The sequence below is a fragment of the Apodemus sylvaticus genome, chromosome 17, assembly GCF_947179515.1.
Source record: "Apodemus sylvaticus chromosome 17, mApoSyl1.1, whole genome shotgun sequence".
Classification (NCBI taxonomy): domain Eukaryota; kingdom Metazoa; phylum Chordata; class Mammalia; order Rodentia; family Muridae; genus Apodemus; species Apodemus sylvaticus.
Genome location: NC_067488.1, coordinates 22976623 through 22995666, shown reverse-complemented (window position 1 = coordinate 22995666; position 19044 = coordinate 22976623). Strand labels below are relative to the sequence as shown.

The window sequence follows — 19044 nt, the reverse complement described above, 5'->3', positions numbered from 1 at the left end:
CCCAGCTGTACCATGCGCCTGCAGTGTTCCCAAGCTGTCCACACACACCTTCAGAGTTTCCCAGCTGTCCACGCACATCCGCAGTGTTCCCCAGCTATCCACAAATACCTTAGATGTTCCCCAGCTGTCCACACACACCTGTGGTGTTCCCCAGATGTCCACAGACACCTGCGGTGTTCTCCAGCTGTTCACACACACCTGCAGTGTTCCCCAGCTATCCACTCATACCTGCAGTTTTCCCCAGCCATTAACAGATACTGCTGATGTTGCCTATTGAACCACCACCTTGTGGATGGGTTTTCATTCCAGACAACGTCATACCGCTTTGTCCTCCATTCCCTCTTTTTCCTTTCCCACTGATATTTAGAGAGTTTCTGAGAAGCACAGCTGTAACCCTCTAATTTCCCACGTGTAGAGCTCATTGCTCTGTGTGCACCACACCTATTTGTACTGTGGACATCAGTTCCCACCTATCCAATCACAGCTGCAACTGTTGCACAAGAGAGTAAGCAAGGCAAGACCTCGGCACTCAGTGTCTGCCATGTGCTGGAAATCAACTTTGTGTCTTAGATTCATGCAATAATTGGTAACTACCAATAACATCCAGGCACTGTGCAGGGTGCTGGGAATAAAATCAAGCTGCACTGGCCTCTATTTCAGATCTGGGTCTATTCTAGGAAACAGACAGCAAAACAAGTGCTGAAAATACTGCTGAACCAAAGCCAGAGCTGGCAGAAAACTGGGCACTATACTTCCACTACGTAAATGCTCCAGATGCAGATCTGGGCAGCCAGGAAATGTATCCTAGAAGTCATAAGCCCGGGGATGGGCTTGGGGTGGTATAGAAGGAATCTAGGCAGGAGACAAATCTGGTGGTGATAGTATAGGAACAAGGACAGCACCTTAGGACAGCAAAGAACACAGAGCAGCAGTATGTGATGTGAGCACTTGAGCCAACAGGTAACAAGCTAGAGGGTCTTGAGGGCACATAGAGCAATTCGGTTCACGGAAGGGCCATGGTGGCCATGACTGTCTTGATCAGGGAGTAGCGTATTCAAGCCCTGCACCTGGAAAGTTTGCTGGCTGTGACAATGGACTGAGTAGGGAAGGACTCAGGGGAGGGAAGGATGCAGGATTGAAGGCCACATGGGATGACAGTGTAGAATAAATTATCATGAAGGAATGGAGACCGGAGAGGAGATAATGGATTATATTGGAATTTTTAAGTAGATGATGACAGTGCTTGAACAGATATAGGGCCTGGCAGGCAAAGCATGGAAGGGAAGTCCCCAGAGTCTGGCAAAGGGAACTAGGATGACATCAGAACACATGGGAGGAGAATCAGGGGCAATGATACCCAGTCTTCCCCATCTTGCCATCAAAGCAAGAAAAGTGACATGGCCTTTGTCAGACAGCATGGGCGTTCTGTGATTGTACCACTCCTTTATATCCTTTTAAAAATTATTTATTTTTATTTTATGTGGATTGGTGTTTTGCCTGCATGTTTCAATTTGAGGGTGTCAGATCCCCTGGAACTTGAGTTAGATAGTTGTGAGCTGCCAAGTGGATGCTGGGAGTTAGACCTTGGTCCTCTGGTTGAGTAGCCAGTGCTCTTAACCACGAGCCATCTTTCCAGCCCCTCTTTTTATTTTCTGCCACGAAGCCCTTCACACTTTTTATATATATTACAGAAAGAAAAAAAAATCCACAGTTCAGAAACAAACCTCTTTCATGTCTGAGTGGCTGGCACTGCTGGGCCAGAAAGTTGCTGGAGTGTGTTTGAGTCCCGAACGCCTACCTAATCTTGAACTATTATCTTTTTAAAAAATCTGCTGAATTCTACCTGTTCTCAGCTACCCTCTCCCCTGTCACTTTCCCGAAGGAGATTTGAATACATTGGCCCTTTCTCTGTCTTCACTATCTTGGCAGTAAACTACTCCTTATATCTCGGCATCCAAGTAATTTATTTATTTATTAATACCATGGTAATTCTTTCCTAACCACCAGTCACAGACTGGTGGTTATATTTGGCAACACAAAAAGTTTGCTCACACCCTTGCTTCAAAGATGCCTTGGGCAGGTAGGAAGCACTTTTCCTGCTTTCCTACCCCCATAACCCCATACAGGATGTTCTCAATATTTCTTTAGTGAACATCCAGACTGTAGTGTTAGACACGTGCTTTTATAAGGACCAGCTGAGCTCCGACCCTCGAAGGCCAGCAGGCATCTGTATGTGGATTTCTTTGTACTTAGGTAATAAACAAATTGTACAAATCACAAAGGATAAAATAACTTCAATTAAGACAAAGGCCTCAAGTTAGGTATGGTGGTACAGGCCTTTAACCCCAGCAGAGGCAAAGGCAGGTGGATCTCTAAGTTTAAGGCCAGCCTCATCTATAAAATTGAGTTCTAGGACAGCTGGAACTACACAGAGAAACCTTGCTTAAAAAAAAAAAAGCCATCCAAAGGGCTCAGTCATATATTTTGATGATGTACTCTGAGAAACATTCTACGCACACAATAAATTACTACTTGTGTAATGATAGTTCAAGTATCCATTTAATATACTTACAGCTGTGGTAATATATCTCAATTCCTATTACTTTCAAATAAAAAATTAACAACCCCCAATATTTTATACAATAAATTTAAGAAATGAATATTAATGTATGTTAATTTTAACGGCTACTTTATTAGTTATCATGAAAGTTAGAATAAGCTTGTTCCCAGAAGAGATTATCTCCTCTTTTTCATCATTTATTGCGTATATGAAGGCAATAAGAATGTCTATAACTTGTTTCTCAGAGTCTTCTTTCTAGTGGTCTTTTCTTACTCCATACCCACAAAATTTTTATATTGCTATAACATATAAGTTGTAGATTATTATTAAATTTCAATTAATGTGGGCATAATTTACTGAGAAGCTCTGTGCAAGGGAAATGAGGAATCAAGAATAACTGGTCAGCATGTATTTAACAGCAAACTGGACAGACAAGCACACTTGCACAACTCAGGCATTGTGGTCAGTTCACATCTCTTCATAATCTTTCAGAATAAAAGTAGCCCTTTGGGATAAACCCGAACTCAAATAGATGGGCCCCAAACCTACTCTGCTAGACCCATAGCAAGAACATTAAAGAAAAGAGGAGTTAGGGACTCAAACACGCACTTTGTTTCAATAAAACAAAACAAAACAATCCAAAGAGCCCAACAGCAACAGAGACAGCAAGCCCGCAAACAGGTGAGGTTCCGGCTCTCAGCATTCTAACTGACAGAGAAATACACGCCATTAAATCGGATTGGGGAACAGATTGTGGCAAGTGCTATAAAAAGAACTGAGCACAGCGAGTTCTGTGCAATGGGAGGGGGGGCCAGAGATGGAACCAGAGGGGTCCTGAATGGTGGGCAGAACGGCAGGCTTGACGTCAGACTCTGGGCAGGGAGACTAACAAGGAAGAATATGGGCTAACCGCTCTTTCGAACTCTAAATTATAGCCTTTCCGACACCTTGAGCTTTGAAAAGGAAACTGGGTACTTAGAGAAGAAATGATCTGATTGGCCCCATTTGTGGAGTGTGGGCAGCAAGGCAACGGGAGGGGGAAGAGGGAATGAGTGCTAGTTTCTTCTTTCTCAATTATTGCCACCCACACAGCAACATCTATGTGTTTGTTCTGCTCATGGGCTAGCTTTGAATGACAGTGAATCAGTGCAATTAGGCTCTCATTTAAGTGAATGAGTGGATAGCACGATTATGCTCACATTAAATAGCCATTTTCCCCACTTGAAGAGTTTCATTAACTGTCATCTACACGGTCCTGAGTTCAAAACCCATGCACATGCGCATGTGTGCGCATCTGCACACACACACACACACACACACACACAAATATCCAGCAGCAGATGGAAACATGAAGTGACCCATAGCCAAACATCAGGCAGAGCTTGGGGAGTCTTGTGGAAGAGTTGGGGAAAGAACTGAGCAAGCCTGAAGGGTCAAGGACAACACAAGAAGACCTACTGAGTCAACTAACCTGAGCCCATAGGGGCTCAAAGAGACTGAATCACCAACCAAAAAGCATGCAGGGCCTGGACCTAGGCCCCCTACCCTTTTGTAGCGGATGTGCAGCTTGGTCTTCATGTGGGTCCCCTAACAGTGGGAGTGGGGGTTGTCTCTGACTCTGTTGCCTGCACTGGATCCCTATACCTTACCTAGACTGCCTGATTGGGCCTCAGTGGGAGAGGAGGTGCATAGTCCTGCTGGGTCTAGACATCCTATGGTGGAGTGGTACCCAAGCGGGGGGGGGGGGGAGCTCCTTCTTCTCTTGGAGAAGGGGGAGGAGTAAAGAGGGAAGGGACTTGTAAAGGTTGGGATTGGGGGAGAGGAGGGAGGGGGCTGTGATTGGTGTAATAGGAATACATAAAATAATGGAAAGAAGAACAAAAAACAACTTTGATTCTGTAGAGGTCACTATGGCTTTGACCCAAGTATCTCTTCCCTTCCTCTGATTTCCTTTCAAGTGAAGCTACCTTCTCTTCTAAGCTTTTCAATCTGGCTTCAGCATTAATATATGAGTATCCCGTGAGACTGGCTGTGCTTGGACTACTGGATTCCAGTTCTGGGCTTAAGTAAACTTGGAATGTTTCCCAAGTAAGCGACAGTCGCCAGTGTCCCTGTTCAGGGGAGAAAGTCCTGCTATTAGGGCTGGACAGGAGAGCACTGAAATGGTTAACGTTGGAGGGGATGAGTGGATAAAGTATCCTGGCAACAGCAAGCATGCAAACTGCAAAGAAAGGATTGCAAATGCTATCACACCCCCACGTTCTCGTTTGCATCTTGGATCTGAGACCACATTCTGACCTCATGTCTACCTCTGCCTGCAGCTGCTCCTAGTGTTCTAAAAAGCATGATAATTATGTAGAAAATGTGCTTTCACTTCAAACTTCTGAAAGGAACTAAATCAGGGCTCACAGATCCAACCAAGCTTCAAATTCTAACAAAAGTGCTCTTCTACATCCAGGTAGCACAAAGAAAAGAACCTCCTGGAAACATCCTCCAGTGTCCCTGTTGTTGGCAGCCCTTATCCTCTTGACCCAACTTTATAAGTACCTGGCACAAGTGTTCAATTATGTTCTGAGGTGAAGTTATTAATTTGTTCTCCGTTAGACTTTTGAAAGTGCAGTGCTCACCTGAGGCTGTGTAGTTGGCTGTGGAATATTTTGGAGGTGGGGCTTAGCTGGAAGAAGTTTGTCACTACAGGTCATGCTTTGAGGGTCACAGCCTGGACCCCTTCCTGGCTTGAGTTCTCCTTCTCCTTCTAACTTGCTAGTTAGAAGCAATCTGAGGAGTCTTAGTTGCACAGAAATCCACTATGCATGGATCCGATATGATGAACTGTACCCTCTCAAACCGTGAGCCAAAGTAAATTTTCTTTCCTTTAAGTTGAATGAGCTAGGTAGTTTATCATCACAAATAACAGGAAATAAAATAGACTACTCATTTCTTTTTTCTCTCCTTCTTTTTTAATTATATATTTCCTTTATTTACATTTCAAATGTTATCCCCTTTCCCTTCGAACCCCCCCCCCCCCCATCCCATCCCTCCCTTGGACTGCTTACTATCCTACTCACTCTCTGACCTGGCATTCCCCTACCCTGGGTCAATGAGCCTTCACGATCCAAGGGCCTCTCCTCTCATTGATGTCTGACCAGGCCATCCTCTGATACCCATGAGGCTGGAGCCATGGGTCCCTCCATGGTTGGTGGTTAAGTCCCTGGGAGCTCTGGGGATACTTATTGGTTCATATTGTTGTTCCTCCTGTGGGGCTATAAATCCCTTCAGCTCCTTAGGTCCTTCAGTGCTCAGTTCAATAGTTGGCTGAGAGTACCCCCTCTGTATTTGTCAGGCACTGGCAGGGCCTCTCTGGAAATATCAGGCTCCTGTCAGCAAGCACTTGTTGCCATCCACAATAGTGTCTGGGTTTGGTAACTGTATATGGGATGGATTCCCAGGTGGGGCAGTCTTTGGATGGTCTTGATGTGGAGAAAGAGGAACACTCCTCCATTGCTGGTAGGAGTACAAGCTAGTACAACCACTCTGGAAATCAGTTTGGCAGTTCCTCAGAAAATTGGACAGAATACTCCCTGAGGACCCAGCTATATTCCTGGGCATATACCCAGAAGATGCTCTAACAAATAATAAGGACACATGCTGCACTATGTTCATAGCAGCCTTATTTATAATAGCCATAAGCTGGAAAGAACCCAGATGTCCCTCAACAGAGGAATAGATAGAGAAAATATGGTACGTTTACACAATGGAATACTACTCAGCTATTAAAAACAATGAATTCATGAAATTCATAGGTAAATGAATGGAACTAGAAAATATCCTTAGTGAGGTAACTCAATCACAAAAGAACACACATGATATGCATTCAATGATAAGTGGATATTGAGTAATTGGATTACTCAAGATATAATTCACAGACCTCATGAAGCTTAAGAAAGAAGATCAAAGTGTGGATACTTTGGTCCTTCTTAGATAGGGTACAAAATATCCATGGGATGAAGTGCAGAGAAAAGTGTGGAGCAGAGACTGAAGGATAGACTACTCATTTCTAAAACAATAGAAACATTTGTGGTTTAAAATACCTTAAACCAATTACCTTTTTGCCAATTAACTTTCACTTCTGTAGACCAGATGCCTTCTCCCTAGTCTTGACTAGAGCTCCCCTCCCACCATAAAAACAAGGGGGCAGAGAGTCACCTACAGATTACAATACACTGAACCCTCACATTTGGCCCTAAGCAGTTTCCCGAGAAACTACAGGCTGGTAAAAATAAACAGACCCATAACAAAAGATGGTCCTAGCAGGGGTGAGATGCTTGTGATTTGGGTTGTGTAGATACAGACTTCTCAACCTGCCTTCTAATTGGATGGCTCTCCTATGCTCCCACAGGAGTCCTCTTTGCAAACAGCTCTTCTCTTTCCCAAAGACACTCGTTTCCTTCCTGACAGGTTCTGACATTTTCACTAATAACTTTCCAACCTACTTGACACCTCCATTTTTTGAGTACCTTACTATTATCGTCTTAAGTAAACACGCAAATTTCTAACATATACGAGAACACCGATCTTTAGAGACAATTTCCCAGACCTAATACCCAAGAGCAAAACACTTTGTTATTTAGAATTTCGTGTTGTATTGTTATCTACATGAATGGCTGTGCCATCTCTCTTCTGCAGCAGGGAGACTGAGCAACCAGCAGGTTGGGGGTGGGGAGTAACTGTCTCCCAGGGTGGCTTACAGAATTAATTTAAACATGAACTTGACAATAATAAAATCATAGAATTATTGCCAAGGTGTACTGGGTTTTTTATGGTCAAGTCTGCTTTATTTTATTTTTATCAACTTAACCCTTACAGAGCCGGAGAGATATTAGGAGCCCCCTTTTATAGGGAAGTTAGTTGAGGGTCAGAGTTCACAGTCAAATTTGCCAAAGCCATACAGTTAACAACTGTGGGATTTGGACTTGGCATTGGGTTCCAGTGCTTATGCTTTATCAGTATACTTTTCTGCCTCTTTAAATGTTAATGTTCATTCTACACTTAGATTTCTACCAACTATCCAAATGACTGCCTCTAGTCATGTAAAACTACTATGGCCAAATGGTAACCTGGGAAAGTTTCATGCAAATGTTTTGAACTCTCACCTACTGATGAAGTGCTTCTGTTTTAATAAGTGCCCATTTACTGGGTACCTATTCAACATCATAGTTACAAAAAATGTTTTACTATACCTAGAATTTATCACCCACAGAAAGAGAGAATCTATAGTAACTCCATGTTACATACAATTTATATCTTGAAGCTTATTTTTTAAACCAGAAACATACTTATGTCAAGAGATACAATATTTCACTGGTATATATCTTTACAAGCTGGCCCATAAAATACAAGTTCATTTACAATGTAGCTCTGCCCAAGGGTAGCTACTAGAGAATTTGGGCACATGCCCACATCAAATCCCTTTTATTCAGTAAAGTTCCTTTCTCATTAACTTTTCTCTGCATTACTATCCATTATTTCATCCTTTACACACAAAGAATGAGCCACACTTGTCCACGTGTCTGCCCAGCATGCCACAAATCACCGCATAGCTGACCTGTGGTACCATATCTCCCAGAAAGACTTCTCTGGCCAGAAGCCATCCTCCGTGTTTCTGTGGTTACTGATGCATGCATCCCTTTGACCGTTTACAACATCTAGATTGAAATCATAGACTCACATGCCTTTTACTCATTGGGCTATGAAGTCAGAAGTGGTAGCATTTCCTTAAATGTTTCTGAAAACTGGGAACCCAGGTGGTTCTTTCTGGATAATGTATTCAATGGTGTCCTGCTCTGAAGTGACAGAAACCAATCAGCGAGCAAGACATGCACCATCAGATCCAAGGTACACCTGGCTGTCTGAAGGCCAGCCCACTTCCTGGTACATGATGAATGTCTAAGACAGGTAAGATAAACAGACGCATCTCCTTCTTAATTAATTTTCTAGTAATTATTGGAAATAAGCACCACCTGGGACAAGGTCTTGGGATGTTGGATGGAAAAAATGATCACGTCTTACAAACAAACCCAACCAATATCAATTTTCAATCTTCTTTGGTCCCCATTTGCCAAAATACCCTATTCATACTGCAACTGCTACTGCTAACTTCTGATAACATTGGCCTGTAGGCACCTGCTTGCCTGCTCCCTAACCATGCTGACATCCATTCAGATTGCTCCTGGATTAACCTTGGTACAGATTATAGATGACACTAATCTGGAGGTTCAAGTCAGAAGAATCTGTTACTTCTGAATTAGGGAAACAGCAGATAATAGGAAGCAAGGGCAGAAAAGGCATATGCAGACTTGGTCTATAAGCTCAAGTCTGTTAATTACAAAATAAGTTTTATTTTCTGGTTTGTATTTGAATTACGCTTGCCATCCCTTGACTTCATGTGACTTGAAATTCCATGTCAGTTTTCTGACCAGCTAATGCAAACACTAAAATAGAAAGCAAATGGTATGGAAGAGAAGGGAGCTCTGGTCTCTTTACGTTTGTATTTACCATTTCCCTTGCTTTCTAAAATCTCCTTTTCATTTATGTAGTTAACGTACTATTATGTGAATTAAACATGCCTACATGCCAATGCCCTGGCAAGAACTGGACAGACTATTACCTTCTTTTTTTCCACTGACAGCCTTACTTCTGAAAGGCTTTATACAAAAGTTAAGAGTCTCAGGCAGGGTTGCTATGAGAAGATTCTGCCTTCTTCTATAAACAGGCCAATGAGGAATTCAGGTCAAACTGGGAAAAATATTAGAATTTACAACCTTAAACAGCATATCTGCTCCCAAACTGCTTTTCTCTACCTTCCAGTTCTTCTACAATATTCTTACACACTATATTATAAGCCAATAGCATAGCATTTGCTGACTTCTGATGTGTGTCATGCTGAGTCCACTAGCCTAGCACCAGGTCCTCATCACTGGCCTTGTTAATTCAGTCACATCTCAAGCCTCTATGTCAAGTCCTCAGCTCTTATTATCAGGCACATTTTTACACAGCCATATAAAGCAAATCTCTTCCATTTGACCTTTCCATTTGCAGCTCAAGGTCAATCCTTTCAGCAGGTTGGTTTAAAGTCTTCAAAATTTTAGTTCATATTTCCTACAGGGCTGTGACTCAGAGAACATGAATGGTGAACAAAGGACTCTGTCAGGGGCATTGGCCCACTTTCCCTTACAAAAAGTTAAAGGGTCTTTTCCTGTGATGGAAGACTCATAGGTTCGGGACTGAGGGGGGTGAGTACTATGCACAGGATAAAAACACATCTAGAGAGGCAAACACATTGGTTTCTAGGCCTGTTAATCTACTTCAGTGTCACTTTGCAATCAAAATCTATTTTCTAGACGAGGAAAGAAAGCCATACATACCAGCACATTTACATGTCAGTAAGACTATACTCAAATCTATTGATTGATTGGCAATAACTGGAAATACCTTCCATAGAGTCCCCTGTATGACTGCATCTGCCTCTGCCCATTCCCTTCTCAACAGACTCCCCTTGTACTCCTCCTCAGATACATCTTATATTTCAGTCGTGTCCAGTAGAGCCTGAGAGAACATCCAAGTTCATGTATTAGTCAACTCACTAATATAGGAACCACTAATATATGAACAACCCACTAAGCCTCCAGCTTTTCTCCTGTACTTCTTCCTGCCTTCCTTTTTTGGTATTATTTCAGGGTCTTATCAGTTCTTATCTGAATGATCGTAATTGACCATTGATTTCCTGCCCTTTTAACTTTAATCTCTGTGTTTTACAAAGAAATTTCATTAAAGATTTCTAAGACACAAGCCTCACCCTGGTTGACCCTGTCCTCAGCAATGTTCTATGAAGGACAGATTCAAAGCCTGGTCGAGCATCTGTGAGCAAACTTCAACTTTGCTAAGCAGCATCTTCTTTCTCTTTTCCTAGCTTCTCATCAGTCACACCAAATAACTAACAATTGCTAGATGTTTCATGGTGTGGTCTGATGGTTTTTTTCCTTTTTCTTAGTCTCTGAGGCTTATACATACCCTTCTTTCTACCTGGAACTTTGTCTCACCACTTTAGGCTAACCTCAATGTTACTGCTCCATGCCAACTCCTTGTCCTAGCTCTCCAGTAGCTAAACACTCTCTTTCTCATTGTATTTCCTTAAGACTATCTCAGCATCTCACAAAACTGCAAGTGCTTTTAACTTTTATACCCTGCTACACTATCTACTATCTATCTATCTATCTATCTATCTATCTATCTATCTATCTATCATCTATTTGAGACAAGGTCTCACTAAGTAGCCCTTGGCTGGCCTGGAATTCACTTAAGAAGCCAAACTAGCTTCCATCTCACAGAGATCTACTTGCCCCTGCTTCCTGGGTAGAAATTAAAGGCATGCAGCAATATGTCTCGCATATACAAGGGCAAGGATTATACAGGCTCTCAGATTCTCAGGGTATAAAGAGAAGGCCCAATGAAGAGTGTGCCCTTTAGTATATTATTATGTTAAATAAAGGAAAAATAATTATGGCACTACAACCTCTACAGTTAGAAGAATGTAGAAAATGTGGTCTAGAATTCCTCTCATAAAGAGAAATGCAAACAAATGATTTGAAGGTGTTTTTTTTTTAAACAGGGAAGCTGTGAGAGTCACTAAATAAATTAATGTCACTGTTTTCCACAATCAACAGTGGTATGCTTGATCTTTCTTACACATTTTTATAAGATAATGTCATTGAGAACAGGAACATAACTATCTTGTGCATGCCATGAGTAAAGACACTCTGATATTATTACAGCTAGGCCCAGACAGAAAATGTTTTTCAATTGTATTTCACCTTTCATGCCAGCTTCTCTTTCCCCAGTAGAAATGACATTTTTGGTACAATCTCTTAACTAGATCATAAGGGCTTTCAGGTGAGGAGGCATGCAAATAGTTTTATACACACTAGGTAGTCGGTAAATATTCACTCTAGAAACACTGAAAGGATGTGAAAATTGTAAATTTTGTTCATGAGAGTAAGTGTGGGCATTGCATGGCGCTGTGTTAGTGTGAACAGCCTTGAGTGTCAGACTTCATGCTCCCCATTATTTGAGACAGGGTCTGTTTTGCTGTTCACTGATGTCTAGTGAAGTTCTCTGGCCCATGAACTTTCCAGGATCCCATTGTCTCTACCCCTAGTTTCTCACAGGAGCAATGCCTACAAATACAAACTACCTCAGAGGCCAGCATTTCAAGAGTTCTAGTGTTTGAACACAGGTCCACATACTTTTCCATCAAGTGCTTTACTCTTTGAGCCATTGTCCTAGCCTGGAAAATGATAATTTTTGGAGTTACTGTTTTCAGTCTGAGCTAAAAAGCTTGGCTTTGCAGATGGGATGGATCCCTAGGTGGGACAGTCCCTGGATGGCTTTTTCTTCAGTCTTTGTTCCATTTTTTTGTCCTTGTATTTCCTTTGGACAGGAACATTTCTGGGTTAAAAATTTTGAAATGGGTGGGTGGCCCCATCCCTCAGTTGGGGGCCGTGCCTATCCACTGAGATGGTCCTACAGGTTTTATCTCTCATTTTTTGGGTATTTCAGTCATGGGCCCTAGGGATCCATCTCATCTAGACACCGAACACCCACACTATTGCTGATGTCAAGAAACACTTGCTGACAGGAGCCTGGAATGGCTGTTCCCTGAGAGGTTCTACCAGCATCTAACCAATACATATGCAGATATTCACAGCCAACCATCAGACTGAGCCTGGAGACTCCAATGGAAGAGTTAGGGGAAGGACAGAAGGAGCTGAAGGGAATTGTAACCTTATAGGAAGTACAATATCAACTAACCGGACCAACCAGAGCTCTCAGGGACTAAACCACCAACCAAAGAGTACACATGGAGGGACCCATGGCTCCAGATACACATGTAGTAGAGGATGGCCTTATCTGACATCAGTGGGAGGAAAGGCTCTGGTCTTGTAGAGGCTTGATGCCACCAAGTAGAGGGATCCTAGAGTAGTGAGGCAGGAATGTGTGGGTGGGTGGAGGAGCACCCTCATAGAGGCAAGGGGGAGGGGGGAAAAGGGGTAACTGGGAAGGGAGGGATATCATTTGAAATGTAAATGAATAAAATGATTAATAAAAAAAGGCTTGACCTTGCAATTCTAACTTTGTGTTAAACTTTATAGATACACGGTAAGGATACATCTGGAAAGGATAACTTAAGCCAAAAACCAAATGGCTAGGAAGTCAGGAAAACAATGGTAGAACATACCTATCTTAAAAAAAAATTCATGAACTCAGTGTTGGAATACGACTCACTTATGAAGCAGGTGTTGTGAATTGCCCTGCCTGGTTCTGGTGGGCAGGCACTATTTACAGAGAGTCATAAGTACAGTAAAGTACCAGAGCCTGGGATTAAATTCCTTGAGCAAAGTTAGCGTAAGAACTGAGTTCTAAGATCACAGTCTCATTAGCAGAGTCTCCTACTGATGGATGAAACCATCTTCGCCGAACACAGTTTGCATAGCTTCAGAGAGCAACATGACCCAAAACGAAGAAATCTTGGAGATAGATGGATTTCAATGGAAGGTCAAAATTTAAAGGGAGTTGAAGAGAGAGCTAGAAACATTCACAGAGGTTAACATAATCGGTTCTCCTTGCGGAGTTCACTTAATATTTGAGTCTGTGCCTAGGGGATCCTCATATTTAGTTTACAGGGAGAAAAAATTCTGGAGGAACCATGGGATTCTCTGACTTAGGAATCAAAAGGGAGTAAAATATATCCTAGAGCAATCGTAAAATTTAGGGATCACGTTGCTTCAAGTGAGTCACTTAACTCTTGTCTGTATGCCTCTCAGGGTGGGTATTGGAGGCAGAAGACCACGGAGGTGATCTAGTTGCTTTCTTAATCTTATGACCCAGTATCAGCAAGCATTCCAGAAGGGCGGGGCGGGGGGGGGGGCACAAAAAGGAACTGCTAGTTTGGTTCCATGTGGCCTCTCATTTCCCCGAGGTCACTGGTTTCAGTGGTACATTTTGATCCTCCCCATGGGGAGAGGTAACAGAAGTTCAGGGAAGAGGTAAAAAGATAACTTCAACTTAAATTTGGAAAGACAGTTGGCCATAAAAAAAAAATGTAGGGCTGGAAGAGTAGCTTCTTCTGTAAGGTGCTTGCACTTTAGTCCGGGAGTCCTGACTTCAACTCCCAGGTTGCATTTAAAACAAGCTGGGAATGTCGATGTCTGATCTCGGTGCTAGACAGGCAGAGACAGAGGTGAGCTGAGCTCTGGCTGGCAAGTTCCAGGGCAGTAAGAGAACATGATCAGTCAGATCCCCATGTACCCCCGAAAGAGTTGACAGGACGGTGAGATGGTTCAGTGGGGGAACCCTCAAGTTCCTGACCTCAAGTCTGTGAACATTAGTTTGACCCCTGGGATCCACACAGTAGAGACCCCACTCCTGAAAGTTGTCCTCTTACTTTCATAGAAGCATTGGGGAAATGATCATGCCCTCCCCTTCCCTCAGTTAGTAAGCAAAATGTGAAAAAGAAACAGCGGTCAGTCTCTGAGGAATGACACTTAAGTTTGACCTTCGGCCTCCATATGCACACCCAAGCATGAGCCCCCATACATGCACCCATGTCTACTGAACATGCATGTGTGAGTGTGCACATGTATGCGCATGTACACACACACACACACACACACACACACACACACTGCAAATTCAAATGGCTTTGGAAAGAGCCACTTCTATCTTTATAAGAGTCTGAGCACATATCAGGCTTTGGTAAGTTGCCAGAAGAACAGAAGTTTAAGAAAGCAGGAACCAAGCCACCTTTTTGAAAACGAGTGGGATACTTTTCCCCCATACTTCCTGGATCTCATCAGCCTGTCTGTTCTAATGAACAGACATATTCACATTTGTGAGGGAATTCTCTTTTCTACACAGCCTGCTTCCAAGGTTCTCTCAGTGGGATGCAGCTAGACCATGTGTTAGAATCCCCAGGACATCTTTAAAAAAATGAGCTGACTCTGGGTGCTCCCCTAGAGACTCTGATTTAATTATCCTGGGCTGGCAACGGGACTTGTGAAAGCTTCCAAGTTATTAAGTACAGCGAGAATTGAGAACTAACTACTGTGGTAGATAAGAAAGGGAGATATGAAGTCGGGAAGGGTTCAGTAAGTCACCATTTTGATTGTTTAACCTTAAGAACTAGTGTCCCACAAAGGGTGTGCGGCACGTCCACAGGTGGGCCCTGAGTATCGTTTTTGATTTAGTAACACATGAGTAAGACTTTCATGTGTGTGTGTGTGTGTGTGTGTGTGTGTGTATTAGTTAATATATTAAAGACTATAATATAATAATATTATATAATACAATTAATATATATTAACATATAGAAATATATATATTTTGGTGTGTATATTTTACATATATATCTGAATAACTATTAGAAACCAACATATCAAATTGGAGATTAAATGTATATTGCTCCTGAGGATAAGGCTAACTTCTACCAAAGTTTAGGCTGTGCCTCTATGGGTGCAGATCATCTGTAAATTTCAGGATAAGTAAGTAGGATATAAGTGAAACCGTGGGAAGAAAGCATGTAGAACTTGAGGAACATGGCAGAAAAAGGAGTCCAGAATCTGGGAACGCTTCCTCTGCAATGCTTCCTGTTTGAAACGCTGTGTCCCTCCACAGGCGGGAGTCTGGTCCGATGCCATCTCCCCCCTGTTCTCCATCCCTCTCACATGGATGCCTGCCATGCCCCTCAGTCATTCCTGCGATGCTGAATTGGGCTCAAACCCGAACCCACCCACGCCAGGGTCTTCTAGTGTCACACTCACTATCTGATCTCAGCTGCCAGAGCCTCTGATTCATTCACTTGGGTCTCTGCTTTCAGATTCAAATCTGAGCTAAACCCAAGGTGGCTTGGCTACCTAAGCATAATGGGGCAGAAAACCAATGCCTACCAGGTTTTCAGCTCAGGGCAGTACAAAAGGGAACCCCGAGTGACCTAGATCCAGGTTATGCAAACTCGCAGGAGTGGATGAGAGTTGACATGAAAACCCTAAACAGAGCAAACAGAACCAGCCTGCAGGAATGACAGGGCTTGGATGACATTTCTTTCTATTTGACATTCTCCGGGCATGATGCAAACCCAGTTGCCCAATTTCTATTTGCACATTTCCCCCTTGTCCACAAGGAGCTTCAAAAGCTCCCAACTCCAACAGCATTCCTTTCGTTAAGTTCAAGTGTCTAGTTCAACAAGGTGGCAGGGCAGGCCTGTGGCATCAACTTGACTTTGGGCGGAGCAAAGTGTTCTGGGGTGGTTTGGAATTCTCAGGTAAACTTAGAAAAGGACAAGGTGCACAGGCAAGAGTTGTGGCTGACAGCCCCATTTCCACTTTGCCCCTCCGTTTTCACACCCACTTGATTACACACTGCCTGCTGCACCTACAAACCTCACCTTTCTCCCTGCCCTGTTCTTCCCCAATCCAAAGGGCACTGACGATGGCAAGGGTGAGTCCAGTGAAACCCATACCCAGGCTGCAGCCTCCTCTTACTTTTCCTGGCGCCTCCCGCCCAGGCTTTCCACATTCTAACAGCTTCCTGGCCACCCAGTCATCGGCACACCTTTGCACCACCCAACAAAATGGCAGGTTGAGGACAGGAGAGGCCGAGGGCGCTGGTTCCTCCTCTAGCCAAGCGCAGCACCCGTCCAAAGACCTGAGTCCCCAAGATCCCCCCCACCCACCAAGCGCAAACAAGAGAGGTCTCCTGCCCAAGTCCCTAATCATGGGCCCCTTGCCTGCTCCGTCTCTAGGGCACATTTTCATTCCAGGCCGGCGAGCAGGTGTCCGCGTAACAGGTGCCAGGCAAGAGGCCCCAGTACTGCATGGAGAGGACCCCGAGACCGACTCCAGGAAAAGGTCACTGCTAGAGGAAGAAGGCTGAGGGAGGGTGCAGAGGGACCAGTCCGGGCCGGGGGCAAGGATGCTGCTTGTCCTTGCTCCCAGGGCTCGATCGATCGTGACGCTGCCCCACTTACAATCTCCAGGCAGACGAAAGCTCCCGAGTAGGTTCTTAGGATGTCGGGGCCAGCGGGCAGGGTGATCCGGGGTGCCGGGAAAGACACGGCAGGGTTAGGGGGCGGCGGGACTGCCGCTCCGCCGGCCGACATGCTGCCGCTGCTACGTCTCCGCGCACCGCCGCCGCCGCCACCGCCTCCCGCGTCCCGCCTCCGCCTCCCGGGCTTGGCCGCCGCCGCCGCCCGCCGCCGCCGATCCGGTCCGCGGGGTTCAGGCGTGCTTCGCGCGGAAAGGGTGTGGCTACGGGCCCTCCGCCGACAGAGCCCCGCCCCGTCACGTGGGCACAGGTAAGCGCGCCTCCGCCCTGGCGCTCGGCAGGGTTACCAGCACAGGTTAGGTGCGCCCTAGCCTCAGCGCTGGCTCCGCAGCCTTTCCGGATCTTCAGATCCCTCGGTGCTCCTGCGCTGTCTGCTGGTTCCCACCTGCCCATCCCACCCAAGTCTTACTGCTGGTCCTCATCCACTTTCCCATCAGTTGGGTAGGAAGACAGAAGTTGTGACTCAGAAGGAAAAACACCAAGTTGCCAGGCGCACCTGTTTTAAAAGCGATTCTAATGGGATTTTTCAGGGTCATGTGGCACATTGGAGTGGGTGGCAGTGGGACTCCAGAGGAATACCTTGATTCATTTCTGTTCTGTTCTCAGAAATCCGTACGAGGTTGTCCACCGATGATGGACAGAAGAGTTTGGTGTATAGGAAGTGATGTAGCTTATAGGATGGCAGCTAATTTTTTTTTTCAGTTTTGACGTCGGTAATCATACACAAAATGTTACCTTCATTATGTTTCTTTTTTATTTCATTCTCAGAAATGTATTCTTTGCTACTGCTTTTAAACACTTAACAGTTATTAAAGCAAAACAGGATACTACTATATATGAGACTCAAGCCTCAGTTTACCCCCTTGCATAATTGGTTTCGCTGTCAATGTTCTGTGAGTGGAATAAACGAAGGGGCATTTCTCAAAGATCATCTAAAGATACGTTACTCAGATCAGCACACATGTAGACCACGTTGGAAAAACCTGACCCAGGCATGGGGGTCACATGCCTGGAATAATAGGACTTCACAGACTGTGGATTGCCCTGAGTTTGAAGTCAGCATAGACTGCAAAGCCAGTACTAGGACAGCTTGGGATACCTAGAAAGAACCTGTCAAGCAACAAGAAAAACAATCAGATATATGCATACATATATGTGTGTCTATTATACACATAGGCATGCGTGTACACATAGGCACACACACAAATCTGTGCCAATATCGGACATTTTACAAATCGAGTCTTGTTCTGATCTATCAAGTTTAGCTCTTGAGCTGTGAGTGGCTGCCTGCATGGGTTGTCAGCAGGTTTTATCCTATGTCTTCATTATTTTAATAAGCGAAACTCATAGGTGTGGTGGCGGCACCAAAGTAGAAGCCACAAAGGAGGGTGTGGATGAAACCTTGTGTGTGCCTCCTGATACCTCCACCTGTTAGTCACCAGTTTCTGGCAGTTCGTGTGTGCTGGCTAACTAGTAGGAAACCTCAACTTTTCTGTACTGATTTGTTCGACTGATGAACTTTTCTGTGTCAAGACCCTGATTGGCAAGAGATCTTTATGTTTTATTTTCTGCCTAAGCAGCACTTAAAGGATCTTCAAAGGCGAGGACGCTGTAGAGGATTTGTTATGGAAGTGCCCAGTCACTACATACAAGGTACCTAAGTGTTGTGGTAAGTGAACTTGAAATGATCTTGGGCTTTGCGGATCCATTAATGACTTAAAACTCCACGTTGTTTATTTTAAAAGTGTCATCAAAAAGAATACTTGTAACTACATTCTTTCGAGCACCTATTTTGCCAAAACTTCCCTGCTCATACTTACTTTGGTTTCCAGTATGGTCAGGAGAATGCGAGACTGCTGTGTGGCTCTCTCTCTTACGTAATAGATCAGCTTGATAATGAATGCTTTCTCTGGATGGGCTCCCTTTTCGTGATCACTATCTATATCAGTATTGTTTTTCTTAATGATACCAATTTCATCTTTACGATGGTAAGACCTCTAGTATCCTTTCCCTCCTTGCTTATTTCTTTCTCCACAAAATCAGCTCTGAGTTCTTAATAGTGCCACCTTCTTATCCATTTCTATGGATAGGGTTAGGGTTAGGGTTAGGGTTAGGGTTAGGGTTAGGGTTAGGGATTAGGGTTAGGGATTAGGGTTAGGGTTAGGGGTTAGGGTTAGGGTTAGGGTTATGGTTAGGATTAGGGTTAGGGTTAGGGATTAGGGTTAGGGTTAGGGTTAGGGTTAAGGTTAGGGTTAGGGTTAGGGTTAGGATTAGGGTTAGGGTCAGAGTCAGGGTCAGGGTTATGATCAGGCTCTGGGTCAGGGTCA

The 19044-nt window shown here is 44.1% G+C and overlaps 1 protein-coding gene across 1 annotated transcript in view; it reads right to left on the bottom strand.

Annotated features, from left to right (window-relative positions):
• Nucleotides 1-16772, bottom strand: part of Mal2 (mal, T cell differentiation protein 2) — a 40146-nt gene extending 23374 nt beyond the window's left edge. Inside the window, exon 1 of the mRNA XM_052160847.1 lies at nucleotides 16641-16772. Within this exon, the coding sequence (XP_052016807.1) occupies nucleotides 16641-16772 (132 nt within the window). The remainder of the gene's footprint in view (nucleotides 1-16640) is intronic.
• Between the last annotated feature and the right edge of the window lie 2272 nt (nucleotides 16773-19044).